Source organism: Argentina silus (assembly GCF_951799395.1).
Source record: "Argentina silus genome assembly, chromosome: 18".
NCBI lineage: Eukaryota > Metazoa > Chordata > Actinopteri > Argentiniformes > Argentinidae > Argentina > Argentina silus.
In genome coordinates, this window is record NC_139672.1 from 5,255,070 (window position 1) to 5,280,543 (window position 25,474).

Here is a 25,474-nt window from a genome sequence, read left to right on the forward strand (position 1 = left end):
TAATTACTACATTATTTTAAGGCAAAGAGATGACCTTGCCAGATTGTAGCTTCCTGTGTTAGGGGAATGTAGGCGCATTAAATAAACGCTCCAAGGTCAGTCCCTGACTCTGACACTGTGTTCAAATCTGAAGATACACTCAGAAAGAGAGAGTGACAGAGAGGGGAGAAGTCAGAGGTGGGGGAGGGTACAGTAAAACAAATCCTATCGGAGCTGTGTGCATGGGGGGGGGGTCTAATTGAATTACAGTGACCCTGTGACAGCGCTGAAGTTGGGGTCATGTACTGAATTAATTTGGTCCCTGACCCTGGCTTCGGCAGGGCAGTGCGCCTCATGCTCGACCCCTGGGACTAGCAACAGTGAAATATCTCAGAGCTTCGTTCTCCAGCCACAACCTTCATTCAGACAGACAGTGGGGCACAGGGGCCAGCATAGCCGCAGAGCATTCTACAGTACAGTCTATTACGGGTAATTTTGGAACATTCTGCTGTTTGCTGGTCACATTAAAAAGCAGCTGTTTACACTTAATGGAATTCACCAAGGAGACTGAATGTAAATGGACTGGAGCAGTACGTTCTAAATTAAATTAAGCAGTAAATTACCCAGCATGAGCTGATTTCTTAAAAAATTCCAAACAAAGAAACAACTAATAGGCATCAGTAATGCACTATAACATTGTATTTAGAACACTTCTTTTTAAGCAGAAGAAACATTGCTTGTTAATGTAACGGGCATGAATGCACAGCAGTTAGAGCAGGGTGTTACACTGAAAGTGTGGTACTTACTGTCTGCCTGAGAGGAGAACACCACACAGCTGAGTAGAAGCAGGAATGGCGCCACCCCTCTGGGGAGGAGGGGCAATGACAGGTGAATGTTAGGCACCATGTTCCAGGTTGGCACTGCTCCCCCAAGGTCCCCCAGAAGACACTTCCCTCACTCAGGCGATCAAAGACTAACACCTGGGAGGAGACAGAGGAAGACAAAACAAACACTTAGTTTCAAACCCCTCATTTGCATACATTTCACTGGGTATTACAACTGCTAAATAAAATTTCACGACACAAAAGGCAGCCCCAATATTACCCTACATGTGCAAACAAATAGCAGGTTGGATTTGTACATTATCTTGATCCAGTCTGCATAATCAGCATCAACAAACACATGCTTGAGGCAGAAAAACAAATGGAGAAAATCCTCTAAGCTATCGCAGCAAAAAGCAGTTTAAGGATAAATGAAATGTTACAAATGTGGTAAAACAATTCAGAAAGAATCCTGGTGAGAAGACAAAACAAAAGGGACACAGGCCACACCCCATAACCCCTCCCACGAAGGGGGATTGCTAAATACCTGAGGACCTCCCAACCCTGTGACTCCCTGAGGACCCCCGCCCACTTAATGTTCCCATTAAGAAATTGAAACACTATCTTCCAGATGGGCTCAAATCTCATGAAGTGCTATGATACCACAGCATGTGACCATGTATGCATAAATACTTAACAGTTAACACACCCCTGGGAATGGTTGTAGTTGTGGTAGCAGGTGTTCTACAAATTAAGCATCATTAGACGTACTCTAGAATGGGGAGGATTGCTCCATCATCTAGGCTACCTGTGGTTGGTTGGTGGTTTTTAGACAAAGGGACAAAGCTAACACACATTTAGCAAATTGAAAGGCCTACTTCATTTTATTTTACTATGGATAGTCACATGAAAAATCACAAGGTTTACAATGCAGAACTACCAATTAAATACAATAGGGCACACAGCAGTGCACAATGGTCCATTATGTGGCATCACACTGAATAACTTTTGTATTTCTGGAGGAATTTGCAAAAAGATGTTCTGCGAGAGCTTTCCGAAAAAAAAAACGGAAATAAGTTACAATGAAGTCTAAGCTGACTTTGTTTGTCTTCAAGGGCTCTTCGACAAAGAAAGAGTATAAAAAAAATAATAATAATAAAAAAAAAAAAGCTTTTGCAGGAGGTTTATTGAAATTGAACAGAAAAGTTTCTTAAATTCTGTTCTGTCTGAATTAATACATCAGTGAACGAACAGTGCTGATCACACAGATATTGCGACAAGAAAAGTAAGAAAATAAGCTTCTCCACCATCCCACTGCCTCTTCTAAATCTGCAGTGTCTTAAGGCTTGGTGGGTGGCCAGTCAACTTTAGTTGAGTAAGTTAAGTAAGTTAGAGTGTCAGGGAAACAAAGCCCCCAGTATCTTGTGGAAAAAAACTTGCCTTTCTAAAGCCCGCGGAGGTGTTGACTAGCCCATTACTCATGTGGCTATTTCAATGCGTGTGGAAATGCTGAGACAGACACATCGGGCATCTCTCCCGACTACCCCCTTTGTGAAACAGGGCCAAGGAAAACATTGTGGGAAGGACAGATCCTAATGAGGCAACATTTCAAGAGGTTTTTTCATCTTGAACTCTCCTTTAATCTCTTCTGACAAGTTGCTTGGCAAAGTAAGACAAAGAGGGAAGATGGGAGAAAAATTACGCGAAGGAATGGCGTGTTGTGTGTGTGTGAGTCACGGTGTTGAGGCCCATCTGGCGACAAGTATCGTTAGCGGCTAACTCTTCGTCATCCTTTTTCACACACGGAGGAATGAGCAGGTTTCAACGCCAGCTAATCGCAACTTAAGTGGGAGATACCTGGGAACTGAGGAATTTCCTAACTTCCTGTGCTACCGACTTTATCTTCAGGGAAAATTCTAAGCTTTAATATCAAGTTGTATTTTAATTCCCTTAAGAGTGTAGACTTCCGCAGAATCCCCCAGAGGGAAACTGAAATAAATTAATGCTGAGAAAAAAAGACAATGGAGACTTCCCTCTTGGTCCCGCTTTCATTGGTAGTGAGAAAGCAGCTGATTGTTGTCGTTGTCATCGTTGTTGTTGAGCTCTGGCAGTTGGAGAAAAAGAATAACCGACACACTGCAAAAGTGTGTGCCAAGATGCTGCAGGAGCAGCAGTTAGAATTTTACAGACCTTTTGTTTTATTCAAGAAAACACCCCAAGTTAACTTGACTAGCAAAGTAAACCTTACTCACATCAAGTTTATTGGTTGCAAGTTTTGTTTTGCCACTCTTTTTTTTTGTGCGAGAACTATGTTGGAGTCATTGGAGTCGGTAGGCAGAGAGAGAGAGAGAGAGAGAGAGGCTGATAGACTTGGCCGCTCGCCGTGGTACAAACCCTCGGCGGTGAAGGGATATCTTTCACAGCAGATGCCAGGGAGAGGCAGATGCTTTTCATCTTCAATGAGACAAATTCCTAGAGCCATGTTTATTCTTTATTTATTTACTTATTTATCCCAGCGTGCTTTGGCACCTCCCCGATGCACGCAAATACAGTAGGACACTCACACTGTGTGTGTGTGTGTGTGTGTGTGTGTGTGTGTGTGTGTGTGAGGAATGGAGCCTCAATGTGACACTGCCACAATGACGCACAGCAGGGAAAGTCAGTTGTGTTATCCGAAAATTGAGCAAGCAGATCAGAGCACAGGGTAGCATTGTTTACCAAGTGAAAAAAACAGACAGAATGTGTACATCTTTATTGTTGAGTGTGTCAATGTCTGTCTTTGTGAGAATGTGTAGGCCAATGTGAACAACGCATGTGTATTTGTAGTGATGCCAGTCTACTGTGGCTCCCTGTGGGAGTGTGTTGTGTTCATGCATGCATGTGTGTGTGTGACTCACTGATGCATCATGCACAAACTGATAACTAGTACACTGATGGTGTATGGTGGACCCTGTCCCCTGGAGACATCAGTCCATGAGGTCAAGGATGACAACAAGACCCCTCTGTAGGCATCTGGTCCACGTGTGCAGATGTGTTTTACACACATGCATTCTGCATGCCAACGCTGGCTGAGCTGGCAGGGTTTATTCCATCCAAACACCCCATCACACAGACTTGTAGATGACAGCACCCAGTGCCAGCAGTGAAGAGCTGCCAGAGCATCCATGTCCAGCCTCATCATCCAGGGACTCTTCCAAGAGGAGCCACGCTCCCTGAGGAAGCATGGCAAGGTCTTTTAAATTAGAGGATGGAAGAAGGAGGGGGAATTTGGAGTCTCCCCATTTGGAGCGTCTTCAAAAGGCCATTGGTCAGTCACCACTGGGCCCAATCTGTTAGTGGGAGGGTTGAGAAAGGCTTTGAGGAATAATTGATAAGTGGAATGTGAATTTCGGAATGCGAAACTGCTACGGACAGATGGGTCTTGACTGCTTGGGAGGGGGGGTCACGTTTCTGCCTGACCACCCTGTTCAGCTGTCTGAAACTCAGGTGTGTGTTATGGCCTACTGTGTCATTAAAACGCAGAGAGTCGTCAGTGACCACCCATACACAAACACAGCACACCAGATAGCCAATGCAATAGGCTGCACATTACTGAAGAGAAGACAGTGCTATTGCCTATTCCCCCCCCGTCTCCCATCTATCTCCCCATATCTCTCTCTCTCTCTCTCTCTCTAATAGCCCATCCTGGGAGTTGGAGGTGAGAGACAGACGGAGACAGAGGGAGAGTGAGAGAGAAAAGAAAGAAACAGAGAGAAAGAGAGAGAGAGCGGGAGAGGAGAAAGACATAGGGAGAGAAAGAGAGAGAGGGAGAGGGAGAGGGAGAGGGAGAGATAATGTGTGTGTGTGAGAAAGAAAGAGAGAGCTGAGATATATGGCTGGCCGTGCCATGTGTGGACCTAATCATGGCGTCTCTGGAGGTGATAAACCTAGGCAGATGAGGTTTGTGTTGGCCCAGACTGCAGGGCTCCATAAACACAATCAGGAGGCTCCATTTGGACAGCAGAGCTCTGGCCCTTGATTAGACCTCCATCCTCTGGCAGCTTCACCAACAAAACACTGTGTTCTCTTTTACCTCAGCCTCATAGAGAGAAAGCCCCAGAAAACTCAGGAGAATAACTCTGTGCTGCTGATCCCAGTGTAATAAAATGAAAGGGGAAGGTAACCAAATTACTCCTCCAACTCCAAAATCCCAGTTGTTTCCATGAGCCTGATGGTGCATGTCTTTTTACAGGGGCGAGACAAGGCAGGGCATTGAAATTCAGCAAACAAAGGGTAATGTCCTGTGACCTATCGGGTTTTACAACGCTTTTGTTTACAAGCCAATTCTGCCGAGTTAATTGTTAACGCTTTACTGCTGGGCAGAAGATTGAGTGCTCAGAGAAACATATTAAAAAAAAAAGAGCAAAGTGCACTTCCTTGAAACGGATAGTAAGTGACGAATTCTGATAATATTAAACTAGGTCTAAATTGAAAGTGCAAATGTGACCGTCACTTGGACGTGACCGTGTGATAAACAGATTACGAGGTCATGAGTCTCTCCTTGTGGATGAGTCATAGCAATTAGTCAGATTATGCTGTATGGGAACAAACGTCAAAGCCACTTTAATAATTGGGCATAAATCTATGGCATCATCAACTGTCAACATTTATGACATATGACACGTTTCCTGTGACACACACATGATGAAATGCCTTGAATCTACTTTAGCATGGGAGCCTGAATCGGCTATCCCTCAAATCATGTCACGACTGGTTAAAGACGAAGTGAGTCACATTTCCACAGAACGTAGAGAATGTTGCATAAAGTCCACATCCATAAGATAAAGTGCCGATTGGCATTCAGTTCGGTTGACTGAATATTTAGCAAAACTCAAGGACCTCTACAAATCACCCATAGAGTTGAGATTTACAGTCACCTCTAGGGGACTACTACCCATCCTTTCAGCTGCAAATCAATCAGTGTGCGATTCAAGTTAAATGTGATACGTAATACACCCAGCAGAAAAGACATACCAGAGTGCCACTTCAATTTGAATTTATTGTAAAGTGATTATTGACGTTGTCGACTTGCAGAGCAAGAAATAAATGGCTTATGCTACACCGCACCAGTAAAGAGCTTTAGAAATAAATCAACAGACTCTATGTAAAACAGGCATTCATCATAAACTGACAATGCGATATATAAATCTCTGAACGATGATTGAGTGTGTGAAACAGCAGCCATTTTACTAATGGCAGTCTCAGCATTTATTCTTAGGGCCCTATAGGTTACTACAAACTAAACTAGACAACAGATTACTGAACTAAAAATGAATAGATATGACTTCTCAGTTTCAAGATGGGGGGGGGGGGGGAACTAATATGATATTCATGAGAAATATTGAGTGTTATATATTCAGAATTTGTAATGACTAATTCCCAATAAGTTTAGAAAGTGCAAAAGGAATATACCTAGAGCCTTTTGAGCTCCAATGCGCCAGTCAAACATGATTCTTGACATTTCTTTGCACTTTCTACAATTTGAATAGCAGAGCAAAGGTTAACGGTAGTCAAGAGGTCCTTTAAACATTTACTCAGTCAACACTCATCTCACTGCCAGCCTTAATATTCAAAAACCTGGTGCCTAGAACAGGAGAATACCATAAGTGAATTGTACACACACACACACACACACACAACACACACACACACACGCGCGCACACGCACGCACGCGCACGCACGCACACACACACACACACACACACACACACACACACACACACACACACACACACGCACACACGCGCACACACACACGGCTAGGACTCTTCACTTGGTTTATTTGCAGGCAGATGGCACCATAAAATGACAAGGCGCCACACGGGGGCCCCGAGCGCCCCCCCCCCACACCAGGCAGAGCTGTCCAGCCCAGCCCCTCGGGGCAGCCAGCCTCGTCTCTGGGAGACCAGTTGAGACGGGGCCTGGCCAAAGACAAACAGAGTGATGGCATGTCAACAGGAGGAGTCCTGGCAAACAAGGAGTCCCCCAGATGAATGACTGGCCAACAGAGGCTGTTAGGTCTAGCTCCAGAGGCTTAGCTCCCAGGGATGGCACAATGGCACGGATGGGAATTAGAAACAGGACACTGTGAGAAAACACCTTGGGCTTAATGCGATTTAAAAGCTTGTGAAACTGTAGAGTTATCTACTGTACACAAGATGGCATGTTGAATGTGCATATTTCCATAGTGTAATTTTATGGTAACCTATAGCCTTTGTGTGTGTGTGTGTGTGTGTGTGTGTGTGTGTGTGTGTGTGTACGTGTGTGTGTACGTGTGTTTCTTCTTTTTTTAGTGGGGGGGGGGGGGGGGGGGGGTATTCAGCAGGTGTGTCTGCTGTTCTAAATCAATTACGCCAGCCAGCCAGTCAGTGCTAAGGGTAGCAGGGCATTGTAAATCAGCTCTGTGTCAGAGCAGATCACTGACTGTAACGGACTGGAACCAAAGCCTCCAGGCCAACAGGAACTCTCCAGGGGATGGGATGAGAGGCCCTAGTCATCATCCTCTATGTAGTTTGACAAAGCTGGATCTCTGGTAGGTATTCTCAGTCAAGAGCCACAATGGTCTTATTAAGACACTGTTGCCAATAACAAATGTTAAATCAAATAGGCCAACGGCCTGGTTCTTTTGGTTTTATTGATCTTATTACAATTCATATTGGCCCGTTTCCAACAAGCTGAAGAAAAAATGTCAGACTCAATATTTTTCCAGCGGTGATGTGGATATGATTTAGGCGGAGTGGAACTGCACTGTGTGTATTGACACAACTGTTGTATTATTCCGTCTTTCTATTGTGCATGTAAAGGAGACAGGAAAAATAATCGTACGTGGTACAAAGTGCGGAGAAACGGCCGCAGTGTTGACAGAGGGAAGGGTTAGGCTAACAAAGGGAGGACTGGTAAAAAAGACCTCAGATACACAGTTCAACATTCACAGCAACACTTGGGATAATTCTGACAGTGCCTGGAGCTACAGCCCTCTCTGTGGCGAGAAAGACCACCCTTAGGTTTCAGAAGTGTCCAGAAACAGTGTACGAGCTAAGATCAACATATGCTACTGTGGGAACCACAACAAGTAATGTATGAAGTACTATGAACACCTCCAAGATAACAATTTCCGATGGACACAGAGAGAATAGGACCCCCCAGACCTGTAACCCAACTCCCTACCTACAACTCTAGAAGGCTAGAGTTGAGAGTAATCTTTTACCACCCCAGTCTGGTGACTGCGAAAAGAGGCTCTTTCTAATAAGCCTCTCTGTCTTTCTGTCAGTCTCTGTCTCTCTCTCTATCCCCTAGTCTCTCACCCCTATGTCTCCCCCCTTCTCAGTGTCTGAGCTATGAGCCAGACTGGTGCAGCAGATGGAGTCATATATCCCCATCGCTCTCCAGAGGACCTGGGATTTAAAATGCAGAGGAGCTGAGGAGGGGATCAGCAGGGACCCGCAGATAGAGGGCGAGAGAGTGAGGGACTCTACTAAAGAGTTCTCCCCCATTCTGAGAGAGAGAGAGAGAGAGAACGGCACACCTTTGTAGATTGTCTGCCGTATCAGGACACAATACAGACAATACACACAATAAGAAATGTCCATATACGGGGGTAATAGAGAGTGGATTGCTCTGTCCCAGACATAGTCCCCTCACTCTCCTCAATTATCTGAACTGAGACATGAGGCTGGATTCAGACAACCGCAAACACTGAGGTAAACTGTGTAAACTGAACTTCCTGAAAAAGACTGGATGTTCTTCTTCTTGAAAGGTTTTCTTCATGACCAATGATCCCCCTACCCCCCGAACGAATTCGGAGGAGGAAATAATAATAGGCCAATCTGACCCAGAATCAGTGGCTTGGAGGTAACCTCTATTCTCTCCATCTCCAGGTGGCAGACAGACAGACAGGATGAGTGAGGAACAACAGGCAGCCAGGCAGAGGGGAGTGGTATCGATCCACGGCTGAAAAGTGCAGTCCATTATACTGACGGGGCAGAGCCACAACACTGCGACCTGCACTCCACGGACATCCTCATTACCACCTATGAATCTCCCCCCTTTGTCTCTCTTTCTCTCTCTCCCCCCCCCCCCCCCCCCCCCACCCCCATCTCCCAGCAGCAGACCACTGAATTTCACTCGGTCAATCTACGGGCACAGTGTTTTAAAATGAGCAAATGACCAGCCACTGCATTTAAGTAATGGATGCGGGCAGTATTGAGTGTGTACAAAAAGCCTAGGGTAATTCTATTGCCAGCATGTGTTCTTTGAGTAATGTGTAGCCTACACTTATTTCTGCTCAAATGGGCCCACGTCATGCAGGAATAACATGTTTCTTATATGAGACAGTAAAGTTCTCCATGATCCTCATTCTATTTTCTACCTCCACCATCCCCTCATGTCTCTCTCTCCTTCACTGTCAGCCTTCAGCCATGCATTCTTCCTCCCTCCCTCTCCCCCAATCCTCCTCTTTCACACCTATCCCTCCAATTAGGCTACTCTGAATTTCTTAGTCCTTGGTACACCGAGTTATCCGCTCCTCTCTCTTTCTCTCTTCCCTCTCTCTCTCTCTCTCCCCTCTCTCTCTCTCTCTCTCTCTTCCCTCTCTCTCTCTCTCTCTCTCTTTCTCCTCTTACAGTGAAGCTTCAGAGAGGATTTACCTGCAGCAGAGACAGCCTCCAGACTATCAATTACCACGAGCGCTCAGACCCAGTGTTCTGTTCTGTAGCTGGACTAACAACACACATACAGAGACAAAGGCTACAGATAGCACACTTGTGTGCCTGCACTCTGATACGCACGGACGCAGGCAGAACAGAATAACTCACACCCTATGCCCAGAGACAAAGCTCACTGGTATGCTTACTCAAGAATACAAATATGTGTGGGAGGCCTTACACATTTCATACACATTTTTAACACACACACACACACACACACACACACACACACACACACACACACACACACACACACTCCTGGTGTGCTGAAAAGAGAATTCAAACCAAACGCTCCCTGACACGCCGTCTCTGTCACTGACGACAATTAGAGCGAACACCGGGCCATCACACAGTCAGAAACACAGAGACAGGACCTGTCACTCAAACCTCCAGGTCACCTTCTGAAGCTCAGAGCGCTTCTGTCAGGTCAACAAATCAAACTCAATCACAGCCCTCACTCATCGAGTAGGAGAAACTCATGCATTACGCACTCAGAAAGAGAGACTGGTTAAACACCATCTTGCCAGGGCTTGTTAGGTTTGGTTGAGCATGTTAGGAGCCATGGCGTCAGCTTTGATCCAACTCTAGATGGACTGTCTGCTTTACTAAACCTTTTGTGTGGAGAGACACCCAGAAACAGAAATAACTGATGTAGGTGGCATTAGCGTATAAGCGGGCAGACCAGAAATCAAGTTGTTTCTTAACCAGAAAGAGTGTTCGGGAGAGATGCCAGAACCAAACTTTGGACACAGTCAGTAGTTGTATCTCTGAAGAGAGATCTAAGGAATATGTTTCTTCCAAGTGAAGGTTCTCTAGTACAGCCATACACATTTAGGCTACTGTCGTCAGGATAACATATTCATGTCAAAAAGTCAATGAATGTGCAAAGCTAATGACCAATGAGAGAACCGTGTAGGCTACAGCAGATACCAGGCTTTAGAGACACATGTACAACTAATCCTCTGATTACAACCAAAACCGTCCATGGGGGATACTGGGCAGAGCAGACAACTGTAACACAGTACGCCGTGCCTGTATATCACTCTAGTAACAACATCTCATTGAAACGCTATTACATAGCAATTAACGTATCATTAATGACATAGTAATGGAGTAAAGTTGAGCGTTGTGTGCTATAACACAAGTAATAAGGAATAGAAGATTAGAGACTGCCTTGAGCCACAGTCAGCCGCTCCGAGAGAAAACGCATGTTCTTAAAAAGAGCAGCAAACCATACGGGGGGCAATAAGAGAGCCCTGAAGAGATGTTCTGTTGCACGTGAACGGTTCTCTCCCTCTGTTGTTGTCTTCATGCATTTTTTCTGAATGCCAGCCAAGGATGCTAAATCACGCGTTTACCTGTGTAGAAGCATCTTCTTCATCAGGAAAGAGATTTACAGGAAAGACGCTGGGGATTAGCAATCAAATTACCATACAGACTGCATCCCTGCTCAAGTGTTTGGAGCGGTAATCTCTGGGATTGTGAGGGATGTCCATCCAAATAAGCATTTGAGGTGGAAAACCCAACAACTCCACATACTGTAGAACACTTCAACATGAAACAGTGCTCCTGTGGAACTCTGTGGGGTGTCATTACGTGTCCTTCCAGTTCCATCTCTGCCTAGTGACGCACTAAAAAAAAAAACCTAGTGTTGACTTTAATCTATTTTCAACCAAGCAGATCTCAGCATGCACTTCCTCTTTCATAGTGTAATTACATAGTCCACTGTGAAATAACACAGGCAGCGCTTTGACTTCTGACAGGGGAAAAACCAAAGGGGGAAGCCGTAACCAGGCAGAATTTATGGAATCAAATTTCAGTAGCCTTGCATGCCATTGTTCCCCCTTAAACAAGCACAGCACTCCTCTGAGAATACCCGCGCGGACACAACAATGTTTCATCAACACCCCAACCCTTTGCCTCCTTGCAGGGCCACAATGGGGCCAACCTGCCCCAGCACAGCCGGGCTATAAATAAAAGAGGCGCACTAATGAAACCAAATGAATCTCCATCCATCTTCCCCAAACAAGCCAGGGAGCTCAGTGACCAGGGGAGAGAGGAGTCACCACGTTTGTTTGAGGACGGTGACTTTGAGAGCAGACCGGTCTCCCACTCAAATCGTGTACCTGTGCACAATAATAGGCGTGTCCTGGTCACCGAAATAACTTTGTGTGTCACACTGCCCGACACACAATCTCAACTGTATGCATGCAAACACAGACACGCACAGACACACACACTACACAAAACACTTATGTTGAGGGGCTACTAAAATGTGTGTTGTTGTTGTTGTTGTTTTTTTTGACTATTTATTGGACAGCGAGCAGCAAGGCTCAACTCATTCTGTTGGGGATCAGCTGCAGTGGATGGAACAGAGAGGGATTCATCATCAGTCTGAGGAGAAACGACTGAGGATCGATGTAGTAATCAAGTACAACATTGGCCGGTCTGAGCCAGGTACTCTTAGAAAGTAGAAGAGAGCGAACAAGGTCAGAGAGGACATAAAGATATAAACCCATGTCTCTACTGATGCAATACTAGAGCAGCCCAATCCATATTCCATTACATTTTCCCAGTTGTTGTAGAATTTAAACTTTTACAGCTGTACTAATGTCTCAACTTCACTGAGGTGAGGCGAGGTCAGGGTGAACGTGGCGCTCCAAGCCAAGACGCCGTGTTTCACCTGCGTCCCATGGCTGAGGTGAGGCGAGGTGAGTTCAGGGTGAACATGGAGCTCCAAGCCAAGACACCATGTTTCACCTGCGTCCCGTCGGTGTTACTTGCTATTGTTTGTATTTTATTTATCGTTTCTATTGTTTGTGTTGCTCTTGTTGTAAAGCCCTTTGAGACAATTGTCTTTGTAAAAAAGCGCTATACAAATACATTTGATGGATCGTTTGATGTCACTTCGTCTCTTCTCTACTCCCTTCTTGTAGAGATTTTTTTTTTTTTTATTACAGATGAGCTTAGTGTGGAGTTGAGTACAGTATTGAGCATCAGAAGACAGGAATAACTCTTGCCGTCTTCCAACTTCTGCACACAGCCTAGGCAATTGCATGGATTTGCATTTGCATGGGCTGCCTTGCCTCAAACCTGCACATAACAAATGCTGCATAACATTGCTCATGACTACATATGGCTCAGTCCTGCCAGCGCCGTACATAAGAAACACACACAATGTGGCGCCGTGCAAATGGAGGCTGTTTCCATCAGCAGAGAGGCGTAATGGGATGATTTGAAAGTTAAATGAGTTTTGCACGAGCAGGGAAATGTCCTCCCTGACAAAGCAGATTTGCGCATCCGTTGAGGACCACATAGCTGTAATGCATAGAGCTAAATCTGTCACAAAAAATTATATTTGCGCACGGAAAGGCACTAGTACGCGACACAGAGACGCCATTTTTGAAGGATACCGTAATTGGGCATCAAATATAGATATCCCAACCATGAGCAGTAAGAGTGAGAACAATATTGATGCATTTAAAATAAAAATCCTCCCAAATACCATCTAGACTGTGCTTGTAATTTTTAATATCAGAATTACACATTCAGGTTTCCCTAAATTGACAAGTTGGTGATTGGCAAGTAATTACACACTACAAAATCCTCTATTTTCTTGGAATTCATCCCATCTCTTGGATTTTCATATTTGTGTGTGAGTGTGTTTGCGTGCAGTTTAGCTCCATCAGAGGACTTTTAACATTATTAGGAAAGAAGAAGAAGAAGAAGTTTATTTGGCCATGCAATCAATTCTCATCAATTGTAGGAATGTGGTATGTACACACCCCACCAAGAGTGGATGTGGAAAGAAACCACTCTGCTGATAGCTGCATACCAGCATATTTCTGCACCTGTCTCCACAGCTCTTGTCAGGCTAGACTAGAACGCGATGTCATGATGTTGTGGTTATGGCCAGCGAGAAGCTACAGTACCAGCCCAGCCTATGGTAGGTTCAGGCAAGTATTCGCCTCTGATTGACGTCTCACATTATCGGACCTCAGTGTGACTTTAAACATCTCTGTCACACTCATCAGCCCCAACCGTCTCCATTTGTGAGTGACAAACGACAAAGATCGGTCATTCCCAGATAAACTCATTTACAAAAGAAAACTGAACACATGGCTATCTTGCATTTGTGTAGCTGTCTAGCCTAAGTCAATATGCCAATGTTGTGACCATCAGCTCACTCACCTTCACACACATTGATCTGTGATTGGAAGCAATCTCTTTTTATGTCCCGCTTGGGACGCAAGAGATGAAGAGAATCCATCATGCACTAAATGTCAATTACGTATCTCCCAAATCACCACTGATGGGAAATCAAGTTCCACTGACAAATCCATATGTTTTGTACTTAATTACTTTTGAGGATTCCAGTGGGGACCAAGACTGTGTGATTGAGTGTTCCATACAAAGGACCACGCAAAAAGGTTTAGAAAGGCTACCAGAAAAAGTCTGGACAAAAGGTATGGACTTTAAACCTCGGGACAATTCAAAATAGATGATAGTCTGTTTTTCACCAAAACAAGCCAATAAAGTGGCACTGTAAAACAAAACAACAAAAAGTTATTTCCCCCCCGTCATGTCGTAGACAATAATTACCCCATGTCGGCTCACAGGTTCTCTGGAGCGTTGCCGGTGGTGACGTGACTGAGTTGCAGTCGTAAAAATGGAATGCAGGGTCAATGGCCCAAGTGACGGAGGTGAAGGAAGACCGCCAAGAGGTCAACCTCCAAGGGAAGACCCTGGCTCCTGTTTGGAAGGCGTTTTTTTACGCTGTTGAGGAACTAAAGGGATATGTTAGGCCTTTTTGAGATATATCTGTCTGATACTTTCACCACCAAGGTCAGTCTTCTACCACATGTTTGGGTTTGTATTCCTTGCCAAGGGCTCCAGCAACCCAGACCTGCGATGGTGAATGATTAACTGGGAATAGAGAGAGAGCAAGTTCAGATTTGGCCCAACCAGGACAGAAGCATTGAGTTCCCAGCTCACTGAGACGCACCCATGGGGAGGTCTTGTCTTTTCATGCCAAACAAAGCGAGACAGACATGTTGTCTTTACACTCTGTTCCCTGAAAGCTTAAGACAGCTGATGGAACAGAACAAGCTGCAAAAAGGATATTTGTTCTTCTTTTTTTTTTGTGCGACAGTGGCGGCACCCAGTATTGAGCAACAGTTGTATTGTGCAACACCAGCTTCAATTATTGTTCTGACCTACAACTAACAATCTACAGGTGCAAACAGGCCAGCGGTTGGAAATAAGATTTGTTTTCACTGATGACTCACAACTAAAGCTAAGATCATGGGTTCCATTAACCGACAATTGTCCACCATTTACTGATTTCTTGAAATGTTGACAGAAATGTTGACATTGCATTCTAACCCCCCCCTTGAAAAGCAATGATGGGTTTGATAAGACGCAATAGCAAGTTCTAACCCTGTAACGGTAGCATTTATCTGAGCGTAAGAAAGCCATTGTTTTTCAATGGAGGACGCGGCTACACTTCTTAATCAGCAGTTTCCTAAGTGGCGTCTGGGAGCAAGCTGCGCCGTACCCAGCTCATGTCGCTTATCATGTGTAGGTGCCATTACGCGATTTATCTGTCGCTGTATCTTCTTTATGATTTCATCTTGGCAGATAAAAGTTGCGGGTAGACTATGTAGAATATAACTTGCTTTAATGATAATGAGTTGATGTGTTGGGCAACCATTCAGTAGAGTTTGGTTGTCAAAATCTCTCATCTGGGGATTTGTGGGTACACTGAGCCCTGATCGGTAAACATGTAACAAATATAATGGTTTCAAACTCGTCCATCATGTAGACAGATTAAGATGTATTTGACCAGAACCCCTGGCTAACAGTTACCATTTAACTAGCCTAACCGCTTAGACAATGGTTTCCGCTCGTGGAGGATCATCTAGGCTAGGCTAACATTTTAAACATAAAACACTGAACGAATAGTTTTAAGGCTTCAAAAAACTGAATTTGGCACCGTCCTCCAAATCAAGAAACAGCCTTCCCCCAGTTCCCCCCACCATCGGGGATCTCCAAACTCAGTGGCTCTTTCTAACTTAAATTCTTTGGAAACTTTAGCCGCAAGATCGCCTAGGGAGATAGAGACAACTGGAAAAACAGGTTGTTTGGCCTCAAAGTAGCGCTGTCTCATGGCAGGGTGCCTCACCTTAGCAGCGGTAGCTAGGGGACACTCTATGTCCCTTATTCAAAGTCCTCTGAAAAAGCAGGGGAGGGCTCACACCAGACAGGGCAATTTGCCAAAGAGCTAGCCAATAGAGCTAAGCCAAGACGAGGTTAAACTATTGTTTTGGCTTAACAAGCAAGAGTGAACAAGGACAAAAGAAAAAGGGACAAAAGAATAGAAAGAAAATACCTCACTATTGAAGAAGTGTATTACATAAACCTATTTTGTTTCTCTTAAAGTGCATAGTTAACTTAAATCTTTTTGGCTATGTGTTATTTTTCCTCGCAAACACCTGTGTTGCTTTTCCAATTAGTCCAACTTTATTCTTGTATTGGTCATTATCATTCTATTACTTTGTTATAGAGCAGAAAGGTTCTAAGCATAAAACTTACCCATATCACTAAAATCCCTGGTAAACAAATCCTCTTTTAATCCTCTGACAAATCTTCTTTTATCAGTTATTCCCAAGAGTATGCTACCAAAACATCCAAATCCTTAAAGAATATCCACAAGCATCCAGGTAAGGGAATCCCTCAGAGATGCCTGATAAGAAAGTACAGTATTTGTACGAGAAACAATCGTTCTCCCTGCTTAGTTATTCCTTTGCCAGCAATTCATATAGCTGAAGGAACTGTTTCTGTCTCTCCAATGATAGGTCTCCAGTTAAGGCTTTACTGAGTAGTACAGGAGAGCGTGTGGCGGCTTGGGAGAGACCCTTCAGAGGCAAAGCTTACTCACACACTGAGCAGCAGCGTTCAGGGACAGCCTGGGTGGAGCCAAGTCCAACATGTGATGTCATAGGTGTTAGATTTCAATGCGAAGAGGGGGAAGGCCAGAGTGCCTCCTGAACTCTGACCAATGAGAGATATTCTTGCAGTTCACCTGTGTGTAGGAGGGTTTGGGTATGAGTATGTGTGCGTGTGCGTGTGCGTGTGTTGTTGCAGCTAGGAGAGAATTTACCCACCTGTACAAGCTTGTGAACGCCAGAAATACTTAGAAAAAGATGGGTTTAACCTGAATTATTTACACAATGTTTTGGATATTAGACGATAACAGTTTTTGTTGTGAAGCACTTTGTGACATTTGTCGATGTAAAAAGTGCTCTACAAATAAATGTGACTGATTGATTGAATATATCCTAAGCAGTAAATGGTCAAATAAAACAGCTTATAGGCTGTAGGAAATCATGAGGCTACAAACTACTCGTTGGCACTCTGACAAGTCTGTGGTAGACATGAAGCTTTTGTAAAGACTTTATTATCACCCTCCCCCCCTCCAGACACACACACACACACACACGCACACACACGCACACACACACACGCACACACACGCACACACACACACGCACACACAGAGAAAAGCACAGTGACAGAGAGCCAAGTTAAAAGGGGTTAAATGTCAGTGACCTTGAAAAGATTAGACGAACATTCAAATGTTCTCAGGGGACTGCTACAATTAGGTTAACGATCATAACACCATGTTCCACCACAGCTAATGCAACTGCTGAAAGTTTCATTAGGCTTTCTCTAAATTCAGGAAGAAAAAAAAAAGAGAAAAACAGACACAAAATCCTCATTCTTTGAGCAGCAGAGCGGGAACATACACATAAAAAACCTAAATAAAAACAGGCTGGTTCTCACTCCCTCCGGTCAAACTCAACTAGCCAAGGAGCTAATCATCCACAACAGATGTTTAGAAATGTTCAGTTGGATTTATGACGGAGCTCAGTCAGCCTCTGGTGCTGTGTTTCTGTTTCGTCCTAAAAGAACAAGGGGGATTGCGCTGTGAGGGGATATCAGCGGTACCCTACTCTCCCAGAAATCCCTCCCAAGTCGAGATTCAGTATCCGGGACAATGTTTAATAGATCATGGAGCTTCTGGACCTTCGGGAAGAGGTTTGCGCATTCATCCCAATAACACTGTGTGGAGTGTAACTTGACTGATGTTTCAACAACGCTATTTTCACAAGAAATTGTGTTCTCTCATATAGAATGAAATTCCTTGCAAAAGCCTGAACACAAGTTGTGAGGCTGCTATCTATGAACTTGATGACCTGTGCCTTCAGGGTGTAGTGGGCCCACAAAAGTTGCTCAAGAGCTGCAATCATCAGTTCTGAAAAGAATGCTCACTATATTTATCCGGACAACTCCCTGGACATGGCCCTTCTAAAATAAACATGGAATAAATTCCTCACATTACATCAGGACCATTTGCAAATGGAGAAACAGGACGGAGTCGGAGCTCCTTGAGACACTTTCTTGTCCCTCAGAGACAGAGAAGCATTAAAGAGAGCTTTCTGGGGCGTAATTACATCCACAATCCACACAAGGCCCACTGGCTACACCCAGGAGGCGAGAAAACAACATGAAAACTGCTACCGGCTTTTACATCCTGAGCTACAAGACTGACCCCAAGGGAGCTAGATGGACCAACTGCTACTAGCACCCTCGACAGGGACTACACACAGCAAACATGTGGTACTAAAGAGTAAAAAAAGACCTGACTTTAAATGAGATTTTCAAATTTTTTAAGCTAGGAGCATTCTAGCAATTTATCAACTGCATCTTCCCCCCCCGAAGTTACTGAATACAGATTTGGAGACACTCCCAACCCAAGTCTGTGAATTTATAACGTGACACACACCCCATCGCCCATCCCCCAATCCTTTCATTAGATTTCAAAGGTTGACAACCTCCCTCCTCCCATCAGGGAATTCACAGGCTGTCACCTCCCCCCGTGCCCTACACTACCACCACAATACCCCATTAGTAGCCTAGATCTAGCATTGGGGAGAGGTTGATTTGTGACTCAAGAGTATTTACATGGTTTCCCTACGTGCCAACCAGCATGCACACTGTCTGTTGCGCAACTCCACCGTTATCTCTCAGACTAGATAACACCTGGATCTAGCCACACACACACACACACACACACACACATCTTAACTGCTGAACGGGAGCCTCAGTTAACACAGTGCCTTTCAACACCTCATTACAGGGGCAACCACGCCAGCTGGTGGATGGGATGATTCATTCCTTCAGGTCTACAGCTTCATGAATGGAAATATGCTCATGGGTGAATCTGGGACTGGGGTTGACAAATTCATTAACAATTAACTCAAGGTCTGAGTGGTAGTCTGGCTATCCTCTCTTGCTAATGTTAAGTCAACCGCCACATGCTGGCCAAATGGGGAAACTGACCACGAGGTGTTCAGGCCTGCCAACAGAGTGGCCAACAATGCGTTGAGGCTCCTCAACACAACAGCAAGGCCTCCACCTTAAAGCCTCGGGGGAGCTTAGTGGCCAGTCCTCTACCCTCTCCAGTGGTGATTTAAAAGTGCAGCTGAAACTGGCACTGAGGTCCCTTTCAAACCAAATGGGAACAAATCACTAGAAAAAATGGCTGCCAAATAGCTGTGCTTTTCAGTAAGAGTATAAGAGGGTCTAGGTCCATGTGATTGTGGCTGTGTGCCCCCTTGTGTTTATGGTGTAGTAAACAGTGAGTTGTGAAACTCAGCGGAGTACGGACGGTCGTTTATGCCAGAACTATGTCATCATGTGCATTAGCACAGCTGTGTAGCACCTGTTCTCACACACACACACACACACACACACACACACACACACACACACACACACAGACAAACATTCCGCGAGATTAGGACAATTCACAAGCCGTGTTGGCTACTGACACTACAATGTGGTTCAACCTAATCGACCTGGACATGATGAAAGGTCACGGTGGTTTCTTATCTATTTCACCTAACAGATAGTATTATCCAGATGACTTCCAGAGATAACATCTGTCAGAATCCATTTACTCAGCTGGATGCTAACTGCCCATTGAGACAGCTTGCTGACAGATTCACAGGACAGGTACTAAACAATATCAGAATCAGAATTCTTTTATTTGGCCAAGTATATTTGCACATACAGGAAATTGACTTGGTGAGGTTGGTGCATGGACATAAAAAACAAATAGCAAATATTTACAGGAAATTTACAAAATAGCAAAGTATTAACAAAATAGCAATAACAAATTTACAAAAAAAGAGCGGTATAATAGGTTAAGTATAAGCACCTAAGTGTTTGTGTTATTCACAAAAATAACCTGAATAAAAATCTAAAAGTTTTATTGAAACATTTTATGTGTAGTGTACTTGAATGAAGAAGCACTCATTGCACAGAGAGCAATTTAAACCTGTGTGTTTCTCAGGGCCGTCTACAGATAGCAGAGGCTCCAGTGTTGAGAGGGTGGGAAACTACACATTGCCACAAGAGGTATGAGAAAGACACAAGGACAGTGGGAAACAGAGCACACAAAAACTGAGATAAGATTTCAGTGTAGTGACCTTGCGGGGGTTGAGTGTGTGTGCATACCAGAGAGAGAGAGAGAGAGAGAGAGAGAGAAAGAGTGTGTGTGTGTGTGTGTGTGTGTGTGTGTGTGTGTTTGTTTGTTTGCGAGAGAGAGAGAGAGAAAGAGGAGGTGGTGAGGGAGAGAGAGAAAGGAGGGGGACAGGGGGAACCAAACAATGTTTTTCAGTTCTTTAAAAAAAAAAAAAAAAAAAAATATCAAAAACAACACGCATTCTCTATTACACTCATACTGACGAGTGGCGGGGTGCGTTCTCCGAGGGGAACCGCGGAGCATGCCAGCGAATACAGGAGACAAATCATTTTTATCTGGGATCCCGGCGGGTATTGACAAACCGGGGATGCATTTAGATAGCCCAATTAAAACGAGGAAATGAAGCGACATTGAGGCACTTTAGAATGCTGTGCCCCCTCTCTCCCCTCTGGCCCATGCTCGCCGAACCTCTCTTGAGATTGAACCCACCCCAGAGTAGAGTCAGGGAGGGGTGAGGTGCAGTGGAGAGGGTAGGAAGAGGCGGGGGGGTTGTTTTGGATGAGTGTATGGGCTTTGAGGTAAAATATTCAATATGGAGGAGGGGGTCGTTAGTGAGAGGGTAAACAGAGCAAGCCCCTGTTGCATGCCATCCCTTTGTTTGCTGCCACCACCTTTTTGTTTCATGTAGAACTGTAGCGAGAGACCTCTGACAGCATTGTTGAAGTGGCTCCCTTGTGGGCATCCCATCATCAAACAGCATGGGTGGGTATGAAGTAAATAACAAGATGAGGGGCTTCAATGCAACTTGAAAGGGTTAAGTTAGCCATCAATAATCTAGACATTGGGTCTCTCCATGCTAGCAGGGCTATATGGACGACCTTGTTTTCTCCCTCTTCTCTCCACTTTCCAGTTCGCTTCACCCTTTCCTTGATCCCCCCCCCCCTCCCTATCTCCCTCCGCCCCATCTACCCTTTCCTGCCGCTATTTGTCTTTTTGATCAACGATCGCCCCTTGGAGATTAGTGTCAGGAGTGCTTTTGGGCAGATGGCTGCTGCAGTGATGAAGTTTTTAAAAAAAAAAATGAAGAAAAGAAGAATTACACCATAAAGATGTTGGAGTAGAAATAATGGACATTCACAATAAATAGCCATTCAAAGAGGGCCTTAGTGTGACCCTCCATGACACTTAGTTTGTGATATTGTTTAACTTTGCTAGCACGCCAATGGCGCCAATGGCGTTTTTCCTGTATATGTTAGCTTCGAACTAGCTACATGTTTCATAGCCTATTTTCCTGATTCTAGATCGAGAAAGACCACAGTCACTCTGCCTCTGCGGGACTACAAGTGACTAAGTAACACAAACACGTTGTTGTTAAAAATAACTCCCATTTCACGCGTGTTGAGATAGCGGAGAGAGGCAGGAGGCTCAAGAAGGGCAGAGAGAGGAGGCGAGAGACTTGTTCAGGCAGTAGGTCAGCAGGACTGAGATGTACTGTGTGTATTGAGGTCGTAGATAAATCTGGAATGTTTTCCGTGGATGATTTCTGATAGAATCCCACGGGAAAGAAAGGGGGAGAGAGAGAGAGAGAGAGAGAGAGAGAGATAGAGAAAGAGCGGCCTGAAGAGCATCCACTTTGTCTTTGCTGAGACTCTCCCACAATGCAATGCTGGTCCCCCTATAAAGGATAGTAGCAACTCTCCAGGGGACAAAGACATTCAGAGATACTGAGTGCCCTTTGTGTAACTCAGTGAAACCCATATTTGGGAACACAAACACACACACACACACACGCACACACGCACGCACACACGCACACGCACACACTTCCACTACTGAAACAATGTCTCTCTCCTTGTTGCTCTGTAGCATATTCTCTGAAGGATGAGATGTGTGTTTTGTTTTTGATTGTTTCCTTAAAAGTGCATTTAGACCTCCAATTACTTCTTAATGGCATGCTCGGAAACAACCACAGACACAAAGGGTGTGTTGAAAAAACACAAATCAACTTCAGCATTGTTAAAATGCTCTCATTAGAACATTTCCCTGAGCTTTCAGGCAGCTGTGTACCGCCAAGCAGGAATCAAAGAGAGGGACATCAAAATAACCCCTCTCTTCAGCAATCTGTGTTCTGCTAAAAGCAAACAAAGTATGTATCAGTAAGTCAGCTGAGAGACACAAGGAGGTAAGCCGTGTCATGAATAAATAATGCCGGCCCAATTTACTGTAAAGATGTTGTAGAAGTGGTGAATCATTGGTATTTACAACTTGTGGTTTTCCCTCAAACAGAATATATTAATATTGTCCAACAACGTTGCGTTGTCATAATTGTGGAAACTGAAGCTGATGGCTTAGTTGGATGGAAGTGCACATTTTGTCCCATTCACCGTTCCTCTGTTGCCCTCACGATGAGGAGGCATAAATCATTATTGTGTTACTTTCATTGTAATTGAGTATCGTTGGTTGGACTGAGCAATGTCAAACAGAGGAAAAAGTTGAAGACAATTCATTTAAAGGCAAAAGGCCCCAGAGCTATCGTTTTTCCCACCACTCAAGTCAACACTCCTCCCACTCGTCCAAACACTCACTCCCACCCACACACACTAGGCCTAACTCCCACCAACACACACACACACACACACACACACACACACACACACACACACACACACAGGCCCTTTCAACAGATGAACAAGCTGCCAAATGAGGGAGTAATCCATCACCAGTGCCGTTTTCTATTTGCAGGGTCTGTTCCTTTAACAATAGCCTGACTGACAGGGGAAGATAAGGGCCTCTGTTGGGTGAGACATTGAGAGCATGGCATACAGCACATAGGAAATACTATAGGCACTAACAACCAAGCAGCACACGGCCACTTAGAGCTTACTGGTAACTGGGAAACGTTATCACGTAAAACATGTGTTGTTGGCTACCTTACATCTAACAGAAGTATTAGTGGTTTTTCTATTCATATTTCATATCGGGCAGAGAAAGGATCTTGATCTCGCTGGTCACTAAAAGGAGTGCCAGTCCAGAAATAATTAGAGGAATAAAATATTCAATATGAGCCTTCTTATTTTAGTAACACAACCTCAAAAGCACTGAAACATTTATAGGAGAAGAAATGAGCCTCGAAGAGTTCATGTTGATTTATTTTATTTTATTTTATTCAGATGTCTATTTTATTTTATTATTTTATTTTCCTATAGTCACTTTATTTTGTTGCTTGTGATGTCAGCTGCTGTAACGCCTTAATTTCACCTTGGGGATCAATAAAGTATCTATCTATCTTGAAGAAGGCAGTTTCATTATTATCCCTCCCTTCCATTTAATCCCTTAATTTGCGAGCTTCAGTAAGGATAGCCGTATTCCAGCCAATCCAAAGACAAGCATAACTCATTTCTAGCAGAAATTAACATAATGCTGGCTAGTAAGCCAAATACGTACTATCAATGTCAAATTCTAAGGGTGTCGTATTGCTTCAGCAGTTTTGCAAGTTATGACTCTTACCAGTATCATATATAAAGCAAGCAATACAGTATCTGTACTTTTCTTGAACATAGGCCTAGTGGTTTATTCATGCTCTTGAATAAAGTTACAGTAAAATATGTTTAATTCAAATGGAACGACGGGAGTGGTGATGACCACGGGTTGCTCTTTAGTGCTCCAGGGAAAAGTACAATATTTCAAAGAGTTAAGAGCCTCTGGGTCTATTTTTACGTCTTGATGGGAAATTTGACTGAATATAGCATCGCGCAAGTGTGGCTCTGAAGCGTAAAGAAAATATTGGAACCTGGGAAGGTCACACCCATGGAAACTCCCTACAGTACATCAAAACCATACAACTGAAACCGATGAGAAGAAATTGTGAATTAGCAAAAGAAAAGTTTCCAGATGTTTTATAACATTTCAGCTTCCTTCATTTCAGTCTTTTCTCCTCGGCCTTAAAAGTCTCTTTCAGCAGATTACCAACGACTGTGTTTCTTGTTCCCTTGCTCTTCTTCATCCATTGATCAAGTACCAAAGGGTCTAAAGTTTGTAGGCTACATCAGCAAAGTTAGTTCAAGTTCATGTTTATTTGTCAGTACATCATATACAAGTGTAATAAGTAAAAATGCAAACATAATCAACATAAATCAACAAACATAAATATAAGCACTAAAAGTAGTAACAGTAAATAAGTTAAAAAAAATAAGAAATCAAAATATATAATTTACAGAATACAGAATTTTGTAGCAGCAGTAAGTCATTGACAGATAGATGAATAAGTGATTGTGTTGAAGGCTAAGGGTAGAAATAGGACTTGGACAGTTGGGAGTCACTGTGATCTTAACATGGCATGACAGTGTTCCAAGTATTCACTGTCGCCACGGCATTCCTAGAGCCGCTAAATTCCATTGAAGCCCCCCTCCCGCTCTGCTGAAATGCACACCACCCTAAAGCATGGCACAAGGGGGAGATCAGAATATGAGTGGAATAGCATGAAATACTGTAGTACCCACAGCACACACCCCCTGCACCCCACCCTAACCCCACATTGATGGAATGCTTCAGACAGAGGTCACTGCCGAAGGTCATCCATCGGGCTTTTGCCATCATGCAAACATGACATGCCATCATAAACCCCACCACCCCCACTAACTCCCTCTCCTGTTTTAGTCTCCCTGATAGACAGAGTTATGATTTTCCATTCTGCATTGTATGTGGATGTGAATCTGAAAGGGGTTGGATGGGTTAAGGTTGAACTGTATGTAAGGTACACCTCCCCTCCTCCTGTTGATCTCCCTGCCCCAAGCAGCAAATCTGATCCCATCGGACAGCTCCAAACAGAATTGGGTGGTGAACCGTGATGTAATTTCCTCCAGCATCTCCCGACGCGCCTTGCCCGCCGCCGTTCGCCTCTGAGGAGGCCTCCCACTAGGAAAACGCTCAGATCAATTCACATCTCCGTAATGAGTTTTGCCACGCTGGTTATATCACCTAAAATATTAAGAGCAGCATCACAGTGGACACATATCACCACTCTGTCACTGCGTATTCATGATTTCCCAATGGAGTGGCACCTTAGGAATGACAAAAACAAACCAATTTCGTGGAATTATTATCATAGGGTTCTATGAGTATGGATAGTATCCCTACCCATTCTCAAGACAGATAGATAATTGCTTTCAAGAAGAAAGACCAGGAGAGGCAGTGGTAAAGGTCTTGTGAGGCCGGTTTATTCACATTGTTGGGCTCTAAAAGATCACTGGTAATGCAATTAAATGCAATAAAATAGGAAATATGCACTATGGATGTCCACCACTTAAACAATGTCTGGCAGAGTCCATATTTCCACAGAAATTAGTCTAGTCAAAACAATAACTTTAAAAAGGCTAGG

The 25,474-nt window shown here is 44.1% G+C and overlaps 1 protein-coding gene across 3 annotated transcripts in view; it reads right to left on the reverse strand.

Moving 5' to 3' along the window:
* ptprfb (protein tyrosine phosphatase receptor type Fb) overlaps window positions 1–25,474 on the reverse strand; it is a 132,863-nt gene that overhangs the window by 85,186 nt on the left and 22,203 nt on the right. For 2 of the 3 annotated variants that reach the window (XM_083690361.1, XM_083690359.1), the window contains exons 1-2: window positions 16,140–16,469; window positions 786–959 (exon numbers count right to left, since the gene is read on the reverse strand). In XM_083690361.1, the coding sequence (XP_083546487.1) occupies window positions 786–885 (100 nt within the window). In that variant the 5' untranslated portion in view covers window positions 886–959; window positions 16,140–16,469. Of the gene's footprint in view, window positions 1–785; window positions 960–16,139; window positions 16,470–25,474 lie in introns of those variants that run through there. The other variant, XM_083690360.1, reaches the window with a different exon arrangement.